A 12,776-nucleotide genomic window follows, 5' to 3' on the forward strand; every position below is an offset into this window, starting at 1 on the left:
GGCCCGTGTAGTCACTGGGTCCGCCTCGTTGTTGCATACTGGAGCATAGGCAGAAGTCATGGGGCCCAAATCGTTGCCCAGTAGTACTTCGGCAGGTAAATTATCCATTAGGCCCACGTTCACAGCCCCCTTTCCCGCTCCCCAATCAAGATGCACTTTAGCTGTTGGAATTTTGTACACATCCCCCCCCGCCACTCTAACGGCCACAGTCTGTCCGGATCGCTTGTGCTCTGGCACCAAATGACTCTGTACCAGCGTGATAGTAGCCCCTGTGTCTCGCAATCCCTCGGTAGATCGCCCCTCGAGCCATACCCTCTGCCGATGGTGCTGGCGGTTATCTGAGGCAGCATATACAGGGTCTGCCTCGTGAAGCGGCCCCACATATCCCTCCATAGGGGCCTCTTGGTTAACACAGAGGGCCCGGGCCGGACGATAGGACCCAGAGGGGTCATTGTAATTCCTGGGTGTCTGGTGCGTATTAAGGGGGCAGCTAGCCATGAAATGCCCTGGTTGCTTGCATCGGTGGCAAGTCGGTCTGGGACGCTCAGAGCTGTTATTGGGTGGTCCTGAGTGTCGGACGGGCCCTGTGGGCACCGGGGCTCGGAATTCAGCACGAGGGGGTGCACGGTAAACCTCTCTGGGTTCGACCCGTGCTGGAGCTCGGTAGTTCATGGGTTCGTGAAGACGGGAGTCATAATGTTCATCGGCCAATTTGGCTGCTTCTTCTAAGGTAGAAGGCCGCCTGTCTCGCAGCCATTCCTTCCCTTGCTGTTCCATGCCATTATAAAAATGTTCTAAGAGAAACAATTGTAAAATTTCCTCCCCAGTCACCGCTTTACTTCCGCTCAGCCAGTGATTTGCCGCTCTCCGCATTCGGTGCGCCCATTCCATATGGGTATCGTTAGGCTTCTTTTCCGTGCCCCGAAACTGTCGGCGATACGTGTCCGGAGTTACAGCGTACCGTCGCAACAGTGTCTCCTTAACTAGCTCATACTGTGTCACTTCCTCAGCACCCAGAGTACGAAAGGCTTCCAGGGCTCGCCCGGATAGTTTCCCAGACAATATCGTGGGCCACTCTCTGTTGGGAATCTGGTGCAGGGCACATTGCCTTTCGAAGTCCGCCAAATATTCATCAATCCCTGTCTCGCTCTCTAGGAAGGGTCGAAATGCCGCATAGGGTATCTTGGGCCTCCCAGCATTTTCGACAGGGATGATTACCTGCGGGGCTTCAGCATTGCGGTGTGCGTTCGCTAGGTTGAGTTCGTGGGCTCGAGTCTCTCGTATATCCTCGTCCGCCTCCGCCATCAACTGCTGTACCAATTCCATGGAGGGGTTCGGCCCGTATAATGAGAGCCTTTCCCGAACAATCCTGGTTTTTTCGTCACTAATTGTGGTCGGTGTTTCCGCCATTGTGAAGCTCTGATCCAGTTCGGTCAATTCTGCGATCAGCTCTCTCCTCGGCCGGTTGCTGGCGTACCCCCCTCTGCTTTCAAGTAAATCCTTTAGGGTTGTACGCTTCAATTTTTCGTAAGCGCTCTCCATCCGTTCTGTACCTCTCCTAGGAAATCCAGGAAAATCCCGCCGCTGCCGCCAAATGTTACGGTTACCCTTAGTCTCGCTGAGAGATGGACCGCTTAGTAGCCTGGATCCCTATTGCTAAAGAGGGGAGAAGCTGCTTTCCATAGTATTCTATATGAGTCTCGCAAATATAGAATAATCTCCCTTAGCTGCAGTACAGCTAGGATACCCTTCTGCCCACAAAAACGAGTCAACGCTGCGATTGAGGGTCAAAACAAGAACTCAGGACTGGGATGCCCAGCCTGCTTTTTATTAAGGTTACATGCACACAGGGCACTCCCAGGGGGAGAGGGGGGGAAGCACAAAATCCCCCATCACACATTTAGATAGAGAGCACTGTCCTTTGACAGGCCACAATAGGATTACAGTACTTAAGATAACAAGTTTACAAGTTCATCTTATCAATTAGCAGTCTGGCTCCAGAGGTGATTAGACAATAGTTTCTAAAAGCTGAAAAAAAAGAGTTAACTCTTTATGAAATGAAACTTGTTACGGTTTTCTTGGAGCCCTTCTTAGGCGCTGGCTTGCTGGTTCAGGCATTGCTGCTGGGAAATAAGCTCTTCACAACAAAATAACTAATGCTTCTGTAACACAACCCATGCCGCTCCAAGAAGGTTCCCCTACCTCTAAGCACGTACCGAGGAGATGCGGTCGACTTCCGAGCACTGGGGCTTATCTACCTCTCATATAGGAATCACTTGGAGTGGAGGGTGAGAGGTCTACTGGCCGGGCTTCTGTTCTCCATCGGAGTGAACAATCTTACAGATCCACATGCAGAGGTACTCCGCGATGCTGCTCGGCATAAACTGTTTTCTGTCGGCTCTGGCTTGTCTACTAACAGATCAGGCATAGGCTGAAGGATAAGGGGTTTTGCTCTTCCCTCCCGCTCCTAGAACCTGAGCCCCAACCTATTTTTGACTGCCTTTCTAGTTTGATGGTGTTCCTTACTTGTTTGACTGGCAGGGCATAACATAGACTGGTTCCCGGTTCATAGAGCTATATCGAGAATTTAACTTAAGTTGCTAGTTCCGAAACCTACTTTCTTAACAACTAGTAATACTGCCTTTGTTTACTTTTAAAGTTCCTATGTCAGTTTATTTAGCCTTTCTGAAACAATATATATGATATATCCTGTTAAAATTGTGATTATGTTTGGTGTCACCCTTAATACTCCTATCTAAGAAGCCTGGACAGCATAACTGGATACACTGAACAAACAAATATCTATATATGTGTTAATTTACATGCTTTGGCTTTAGCATGCCAGATGCCCACAAATATCCATCCCTTATGGTGGCAATTGGTTCCTAACTGTGGTTGATATTTGACATGTGTTATACTCACTATCTTAGTAATGTACTTTCTCTCTCCCCCCCCTTACTAAGTCCCCCCTTAATACATCTTAGAGTATGCTGAAGTTTGGTTTATATATCCCTCTCTATTACCTATCTATATATAAAGCCACCACTAGACCTTAAATGAGAGTGATTATTTATAAGAACTGGGCTGACACATACTATTGGATTTCTATGTCTATAAAAATATCACAAGCTTGTTAATTCTCTTGCTACTATTGCAATATGGGACCTATTCATTCCCTACTATATGTTATATAATAATTTATAACTTTGCAAGCATATTAACTTTTGAGCTGTCATAATTTATTTAAGTCTTACGGAAAACACAGACCACATATCACGTTAGAGAAGCTCCACGTGAGCAGAGTTATTTATTGCCTTCCTATGATTACCATTCCCTTTAATAATATTAGGCGAGCAGAGTAATAATGCCCCCTGTACTTTGTAGATGTATAAAATATACCCAGCAGGTATCTATATTTATAATCTAGACTGCCTCTATAGAGAATCTCACATAGACGGTTAACTCATAACTGTTATTTATATTTTGCATATATGTCACTTTCTATCTTGGTATTGTATACCCTTCCTCTCCCCTTTTGCCCTAGCCAGGTCCCTCCTAGTACACCCTAGATTATGTGGAACCATGGTTTATTTATTCCTTCCCTTGACCTATCTGTATTTAAAAGCCTCAACAAAACCCTAAATGAATATGATTTTCCGTAAGATCTTCGCTGATACATATTAGGCGATCTTGCCATACGAATACCTTTATATTTTGAGACCTACTCATCTCCGGATATATATTTTACAATAGTGTATAATCATTGCAAACACATCCATGTAATGTAGGTGATTCACTGATGTCTCCTCATGGCACGTTATACTCCACAGCCTTTTCTAATAGCAACCTATTTTAGGCCTGCCATCTTCAAAGCATCCCCTTGATATTATGCTTATTTTATCTGGACTCAATTATATCCCAATATATCCCCTCGGAGTATGATCTTTCTCTAGCTGACAAACCACACTCACTCGCAGCCACTTCCCTTCCCAAATCATAATCTAACTGCCTTTGTTCCTCCCATATATCCTACTCTCACTGTCAGGCGATATATACCCTCCGTCAACACTTAGCTATCTCCTCCATCAACATTTAACATCTTTATACCTCTAACACACGCCTCCGACACCCCCTCCGTTTTTTTTAAGCGGCTCTTGCCCGCTGCATTCCCCTGCCTTATCTACTACTCACTAACTATGCTCCCCATACATATACTTAATGCTACTTAGTTTTACAGGACTCATAGGAGTTATCTTTAATTTTCATAAGAGTCATCTCTCATTTAGCTTTGACATACCAGAGCAGTAGTTACCATTACCCTATTTACAACATATGAAAAGAGGTCCTTTTCTTATAGACTAAACATTATTCCTAGACTAGGCTTTCTCACTCAAAGGAGGAACCGGCTTTCTCATCCCTATGAAACGTCCCAGTACTGTAAGCGCCAAATTCTGGCTTCGTACGCTTTACTATTATCCTAGACTACATTCCCTTATATCTTCGCTGAAAAATGTATCCACACAGCATATTTTACAGTTAGTTTTAGTACATTCTCGTTTCAGTACTGGTGTTTATTTTACATGTACCTCAATGTAATATTTCAGCTGCCAATTTGTATTTTATAGAGTAATAGCCTATTATTCTGTGCTAAAAGTCATATTATGTCCGAATGTTTAAGTCTTTTCACTTTCTGTATGTTTTTGAACACCTCAATAAAAAAATATTATTAAAAAAAAAACAAAAAAACTTCCTTCTCCAAAATGTCTGTAAAAAACTTGTGAAAATGACATAGTTCAAAGTAAAACCTCTAATAATGCAACCAACACACATGCATATTCATGAATTTACCGAGTTAAAAGAAAACAAAATATTGATGGGTTGGATATATTTACTAATACAAACTGCAACGTTTTTTTTATGAATTGTTATGAATTAAAAAATAGAGACAGAAATGACAGAGTTATAATATATGTGCACAGCTGATTAAATTGGAATGGAAACTCATTTGTGAGGGTTAATCAAATAGACTTGTAGGGGTAGATTTAACAAAGGTCGAGCAAACATGATTCGCTGTAGCGAATCATGTCCGCTCGATCTTGCTTAAATGCCGACAGAATACGCTGTCGACATTTAACATTGCACAAGCATTTCTGGTGAAATGCTTGTGCAATGTCGCCCCCTGCTCACTGGGGGGCCAATCAGCCGCTAGCAGGTGCCATCTATCATCCAGATCGTATTAGATCAGGATGATTTCAGTCCGCCACCTTTAAGGAGCAGCTGTCTTACGACCACTACTTCTTAACTTCCGTTTCAGGTGGACCTGAAATGATGGGGCTTCGAAGCAGCATCCGCTACTTAATAAATGGAGCCCGTAGAGTCAATAGTGCTAAAATGTATACACTATATTGGCCTAGTAACTATAATACATTTCAGTCTAGACAGAAATTCTCTGGATTGTATTGGATACCTGGTGACAGATATATAATATAAAAGTAGTTTTTTTAACATTCCTTATAGTTATATCAATATGCAGCGGTTGTTCTGCATTATTTCTTACCGTCTGTTTCTACTCCTAAGTCATTTTTAGAGTTGATCTGTGTTTTTAGCCCTGAAAAATAAAAACATAAATAAATAAATGAAAATGCATCATATTGTAAATAACTTTCACCATTTAATGTGCGTATCTTTGTATTTAAAGGGACAGTGTACTATAAAAAGATCTCCCCTATAATGGGCTAGATTACAAGTGGCGAGCTAACTGTTGCATGCGAGTGATGTTGTCTTTAGGTGCACGGTAGAAATAACCCTTGCATTACAAGCTGAAAGTAAACAAGATAGCAAGAGCATAATCACATTTTACACACATCAGGTTTTTTTCTCTAGTTTTTTTCTTACAGTATACATTAGATCAAATAAACATCTTAGAGGGGGTGAAAGAGAGCCCAGATGTTCCTGAAGCTGCTTTAAAGGGACTTGAAAATATAATCTATGCAAAAAAAGGTAGATATTTCTCCAACATTGGTGTGTCCGGTCCACGGCGTCATCCTTACTTGTGGGATATTCTCTTCCCCAACAGGAAATGGCAAAGAGTCCCAGCAAAGCTGGTCACATGATCCCTCCTAGGCTCCGCCCACCCCAGTCATTCTCTTTGCCGTTGCACAGGCAACATCTCCACGGAGATGGTTAAGAGTTTTTTTGGTGTTTAAATGTAGTTTTTATTCTTCTATCAAGTGTTTGTTATTTTAAAATAGTGCTGGTATGTACTATTTACTCTGAAACAGAAAAGGATGAAGATTTCTGTTTGTAAGAGGAAGATGATTTTAGCAGACAGTAACTAAAATCGGTTGCTGTTTCCACATAGGACTGTTGAGATGAAGTAACTTCAGTTGGGGGAAACAGTTAGCAGACTTTTCTGCTTAAGGTATGACTAGCCATATTTCTAACAAGACTGTGTAATGCTGGAAGGCTGTCATTTCCCCTCATGGGGACCGGTAAGCCATTTTCTTATTCAAAAACAAACAGAATATAGGGCTTATTATGGGCTAAAAAACTGGTAGACATTTTTATGGGCTAAATCGATTGCTTTATTTGTGCATATTATTCAAATTTAGGCTAACAATTGACATTTATAATCTTGGGGAACGTTTATAAAACGGCAGGCACTGTATTGGACACCTTTTTCAGTCAGGGGGCCTTTCTAGTCATAGACTGAGCCTCATTTTCGCGCCATTAATGCGCAGTTGTTTTTTGAGAGCAGGGCATGCAGATGCATGTGTGAGGATCTAAGAATCTCTGAAAAAGCTTTTAGAAGGCGTCATTTGGTATCGTATTCCCCTCAGGGCTTGGTTGGGTCTTAGCAAAGACTGTATCTGGGACTGTATAGGGGTTAAATTGAAAAACGGCTCCGGTTCCGTTATTTTAAGGGTTAAAGCTCTGAAATTTGGTGTGCAATACTTTTAAGGCTTTAAGACACTGTGGTGAAAATTTGGTAATTTTTGAACAATTCCTATGCTCAAAAAAAAAGCTATGTTCTATATGTATGAAAGCCAATGTGTCTCCCCATTTAAATTTATGTGATAATTGTGCCATAGCGTCCAAACAAAGTAAGGACAGTACTGCCACAAATAATGATATTGCCCAAGATGATTCCTCAAATGAGGGGAGTAAACATGATACTACATCATCTCCTACTGTGTCTACACCAGTTTTGCCCATGCAGGAGGCCCCTAGTACATCTAGTGCGCCAATACTTATTACCATGCAACAATTAACGGCTGTAATGGATAACTCCATAGCAAATCTTTTATCCAAAATGCCTACTTATCAGAGAAAGCGCGATTGCTCTGTTTTAAACACTGAAGAGCAAGAGGACGCTGATGATAATTGTTCTGTCATACCCTCACACCAATCTGAAGGGGCCATGAGGGAGGTTTTGTCTGAGGGAGAAATTTCAGATTCAGGAAAAATTTCTCATCAAGCTGAACCTGATGTTGTGACATTTAAATTTAAATTAGAACATCTCAGCGCACTGCTTAAGGAGGTGTTATCTACTCTGGATGATTGTGACAATTTGGTCATTCCAGAGAAATTATGCAAGATGGACAGGTTCCTAGAGGTTCCGGTGTCCCCCGACGCTTTTCCTATACCCAAGCGGGTGGCGGACATAGTAAATAAAGAGTGGGAAAAGCCCGGCATACCTTTTATTCCTCCCCCTATATTTAAGAAATTATTTCCTATGGTCGACCCCAGAAAGGACTTATGGCAGACAGTCCCCAAGGTCGAGGGGGCAGTTTCTACTCTAAACAAACGCACTACTATTCCTATCGAAGATAGTTGTGCTTTCAAAGATCCTATGGATAAAAAATTGGAAGGTTTGCTTAAAAAGATTTTTGTACAGCAAGGCTACCTTCTACAACCAATTTCATGCATTGTTCCTGTCACTACGGCAGCGTGGTTCTGGTTCGAGGAACTAGAAAAGTCGCTCAGTAGAGAAACTCCATATGAGGAGGTTATGGACAGAGTTCACGCACTTAAATTGGCTAACTCTTTTATTTTAGATGCCGCTTTGCAATTAGCAAAATTAGCGGCGAAAAATTCAGGGTTTGCTATTGTGGCGCGCAGAGCGCTTTGGCTAAAGTCTTGGTCAGCGGATGTGTCATCCAAGACAAAATTACTTAACATTCCTTTCAAAGGTAAAACTTTATTTGGACCTGATTTGAAAGAAATTATTTCAGACATCACTGGGGGAAAGGGCCACGCCCTTCCACAGGATAGGTCTTTTAAGGCTAAAAATAAGCCTAATTTTCGTCCCTTTCGCAGAAATGGACCAGCCTCTAATTCTGCATCCTCTAAGCAAGAGGGTAATGCCTCACAACCCAAACCAGCCTGGAAACCAATGCAAGGCTGGAACAAAGGTAAGCAGGCCAAGAAGCCTGCCACTGCTAACAAGACAGCATGAAGGAGTAGCCCCCGTTCCGGGACCGGATCTGGTGGGGGGCAGACTCTCTCTCTTTGCTCAGGCTTGGGCAAGAGATGTTCAGGATCCTTGGGCGCTAGAAATAGTTTCTCAAGGTTATCTCCTGGAATTCAAGGAACTACCCCCAAGGGGAAGGTTCCACAAGTCTCACTTATCCTCAAACCAAATAAAGAGACAGGCATTCTTACATTGTGTAGAAGACCTGTTAAAGATGGGAGTGATACACCCAGTTCCAATAAAGGAACAAGGAATGGGATTTTATTCCAATCTGTTCGTAGTTCCCAAAAAAGAGGGAACGTTCAGACCAATTTTGGATTTGAAGATCCTAAAAAAATTTCTCAGGGTACCATCGTTCAAAATGGAAACTATTCGAACGATTCTACCCACCATCCAGGAAAGTCAATTTATGACTACCGTGGATCTAAAGGATGCGTACCTACATATCCCTATCCACAAGGAACATCATCAGTTCCTAAGGTTCGCTTTTCTGGACAAACATTACCAGTTTGTGGCTCTTCCATTCGGATTAGCCACTGCTCCAAGGATTTTCACAAAGGTGCTAGGGTCCCTTCTAGCGGTTCTAAGACCAAGGGGCATTGCAGTAGTACCTTACTTGGACGACATTCTAATACAAGCGTCGTCCCTGTCAAAGGCAAAGGCTCATACGGACATCGTTCTAGCCTTTCTCACATCTCACGGATGGAAAGTGAACAAAGAAAAGAGTTCTCTGTCCCCGTCAACAAGAGTTCCCTTCTTGGGAACAATAATAGATTCCTTAGAAATGAGGATTTTTCTGACAGAGGTCAGAAAATCAAAACTTCTAAGCTCTTGTCAAGTGCTTCATTCTGTTCCTCGTCCTTCCATAGCGCAGTGCATGGAAGTAATAGGATTGATGCTTGCAACAATGGACATAGTTCCTTTTGCACAAATTCATCTAAGACCATTACAACTGTGCATGCTCAAACAGTGGAATGGGGATTATACAGACTTGTCTCCAATGATTCAAGTAGATCAAAAGACCAGAGATTCACTCTGTTGGTGGCTGACCCTGGACCATCTGTCCCAGGGAATGAGCTTCCGCAGGCCAGAGTGGGTCATTGTCACGACCGACGCCAGTCTAGTGGGCTGGGGTGCGGTCTGGGAATCCCTGAAAGCTCAGGGTCTATGGTCTCGGGAAGAGTCTCTTCTCCCGATAAACATTCTGGAACTGAGAGCGATATTCAATGCTCTCAGAGTTTGGCCTCAACTAGCAAAGGCCAAATTCATAAGGTTCCAATCAGACAACATGATGACTGTAGCTTATATCAATCATCAAGGGGGAACAAAGAGTTCCCTAGCGATGAAAGAAGTGACCAAAATAATTCAATGGGCGGAGGATCACTCCTGCCCCTTGTCTGCGATCCACATCCCAGGAGTGGAAAATTGGGAAGCGGATTTTCTGAGTCGTCAGACATTTCATCCGGGGGAGTGGGAACTCCATCCGGAAATCTTTGCCCAAATAACTCAATTATGGGGCATTCCAGACATGGATCTGATGGCGTCTCGCCAGAACTTCAAGGTTCCTTGCTACGGGTCCAAATCCAGGGATCCCAAGGCGACTCTAGTAGATGCACTAGTAGCACCTTGGACTTTCAACCTAGCTTACGTATTCCCACCGTTTCCTCTCATTCCCAGGCTGGTAGCCAGGATCAATCAGGAGAGGGCCTCGGTGATCTTGATAGCTCCTGCGTGGCCACGCAGGACTTGGTATGCAGACCTGGTGAATATGTCATCGGCTCCACCATGGAAGCTACCTTTGAGACAGGACCTTCTTGTTCAAGGTCCATTCGAACACCCAAATCTGGTCTCCCTCCAACTGACGGCTTGGAGATTGAACGCTTGATTCTATCAAAGCGTGGGTTTTCAGATTCGGTGATAGATACTCTGGTTCAGGCCAGAAAACCTGTAACTAGAAAAATTTACCATAAAATATGGAAAAAATATATCTGTTGGTGTGAATCCAAAAGATTCCCATGGAATAAGATAAAAATTCCTAAGATTCTCTCCTTTCTTCAAGAAGGTTTGGAGAAAGGATTATCTGCAAGTTCCCTAAAGGGACAGATCTCTGCTTTATCTGTCTTACTACACAAAAGACTGGCAGCTGTGCCAGATGTTCAAGCATTTGTTCAGGCTCTGGTTAGGATCAAGCCTGTTTACAGACCTTTGACTCCTCCCTGGAGTCTAAATCTAGTTCTTTCAGTTCTTCAAGGGGTTCCGTTTGAACCCTTACATTCCATAGATATTAAGTTACTATCTTGGAAAGTTTTGTTTTTGGTTGCAATTTCTTCTGCTAGAAGAGTTTCAGAGTTATCTGCTCTGCAGTGTTCTCCTCCTTATCTGGTGTTCCATGCAGATAAGGTGGTTTTGCGTACTAAGCCTGGTTTTCTTCCTAAAGTTGTTTCTAACAAAAATATTAACCAGGAGATAGTTGTAGCTTCTTTGTGTCCGAATCCAGTTTCAAAGAAGGAACGTTTGTTACACAATTTGGACGTTGTCCGTGCTCTAAAGTTCTATTTAGAGGCTACTAAAGATTTCAGACAAACATCTTCCTTGTTTGTTGTTTATTCTGGTAAAAGGAGAGGTCAAAAAGCGACTTCTACCTCTCTTTCCTTTTGGCTTAAAAGCATCATCCGATTGGCTTATGAGACTGCCGGACGGCAGCCTCCTGAAAGAATCACAGCTCACTCCACTAGGGCTGTGGCTTCCACATGGGCCTTCAAGAACGAGGCTTCTGTTGACCAGATATGTAAGGCAGCGACTTGGTCTTCACTGCACACTTTTGCCAAATTTTACAAATTTGATACTTTTGCTTCTTCGGAGGCTATTTTTGGGAGAAAGGTTTTGCAAGCTGCGGTTCCTTCCGTTTAGGTGACCTGATTTGCTCCCTCCCTTCATCCGTGTCCTAAAGCTTTGGTATTGGTTCCCACAAGTAAGGATGACGCCGTGGACCGGACACACCAATGTTGGAGAAAACAGAATTTATGCTTACCTGATAAATTACTTTCTCCAATGGTGTGTCCGGTCCACGGCCCGCCCTGGTTTTTTAATCAGGCCTGATTAATTATTTTCTCTAACTACAGTCACCACGGTATCATATGGTTTCTCCTATATATATTTCCTCCTGTCCGTCGGTCGAATGACTGGGGTGGGCGGAGCCTAGGAGGGATCATGTGACCAGCTTTGCTGGGACTCTTTGCCATTTCCTGTTGGGGAAGAGAATATCCCACAAGTAAGGATGACGCCGTGGACCGGACACACCGTTGGAGAAAGTAATTTATCAGGTAAGTATAAATTCTGTTTTTACATTAAAATGTCCTCTGTAGCCAATTCCCATTGTTGTGGGATTTTAAGCATCTAACCAGGATGCTAGTCTCAGGACTTGTTCATCTGGTATGTGCAGGCACAGTCATGTTATTTCCCTCTTCATTTTACATAGAGATGTTCAGATGATATTGCCAGCTTTTTACAGATATGCTGCATTACTTTCAAATGATTTAGAATATGGGTACTATTGGCCAGATTACGAGTGGAGCGGTAGTTTGCGCCCACGCATTAACCCCGCTAGACTTTTTACTCACTTCAGGTTGTGCAAATTTTACAAGTTACAATGCACTTATTTGTATTTTCTATATATGTATACATATGTATTGATGTGTTTATCTGTGTATATATCTCTCTAAATACATATATGCACATATAAAACATAAATACGTAGGTACACAATTTACTATTATTCATATATATATATGCACACCCTTCACTTGTTCCCAGTTTGTTGGATTGAGAGCTTGCATTGTGTGGCTGTTTAGGGACTCAGGTTTTGGAAGAGACCTTGATGTGGTACCTGGGCTTGTCCCATTTGGCCAGATGTGGTAACTAACTCTTCCATGTTTGCTTTTAATCTTAGCTGACAGCTTGTAAGTGAGTGCTGGACTTTCTCTGTGTGCTGTATTAATTTGAGCACTAGGATAAAAAATCTCATCAGTACTATGATACAAAATGTCATCATTGCTATGATAATAAATCTCATCAGTACTATGATACATCTCACTAGTACAAAGATTAGAAATCTCCCTAGTACTAGGATAAGAAATCTTACTAGTGCTATGTCAACAAATCTCACCAGTACCATAATAAGAGATCTTACTAGTACTATACTAAGAAATCACACTAGTACTATGATAAGAAATGTCACCAGTACTATGATAAAAAAATTAAATCACTAGCACTATGATAAGAAATCTCACCAGTTCCAGGATAA

At 42.6% G+C, this 12,776-nt stretch overlaps 1 protein-coding gene across 1 annotated transcript in view; it reads right to left on the reverse strand.

The window, feature by feature from the left end:
• The window catches only part of ITPRID1 (ITPR interacting domain containing 1), a 410,540-nt gene that overhangs the window by 227,016 nt on the left and 170,748 nt on the right, over positions 1–12,776 (reverse strand). Inside the window, exon 4 of the mRNA XM_053714442.1 lies at positions 5,558–5,608. Within this exon, the coding sequence (XP_053570417.1) occupies positions 5,558–5,608 (51 nt within the window). The remainder of the gene's footprint in view (positions 1–5,557; positions 5,609–12,776) is intronic.

The sequence above is a fragment of the Bombina bombina genome, chromosome 5, assembly GCF_027579735.1.
Source record: "Bombina bombina isolate aBomBom1 chromosome 5, aBomBom1.pri, whole genome shotgun sequence".
In the NCBI taxonomy this organism is placed as follows: domain Eukaryota; kingdom Metazoa; phylum Chordata; class Amphibia; order Anura; family Bombinatoridae; genus Bombina; species Bombina bombina.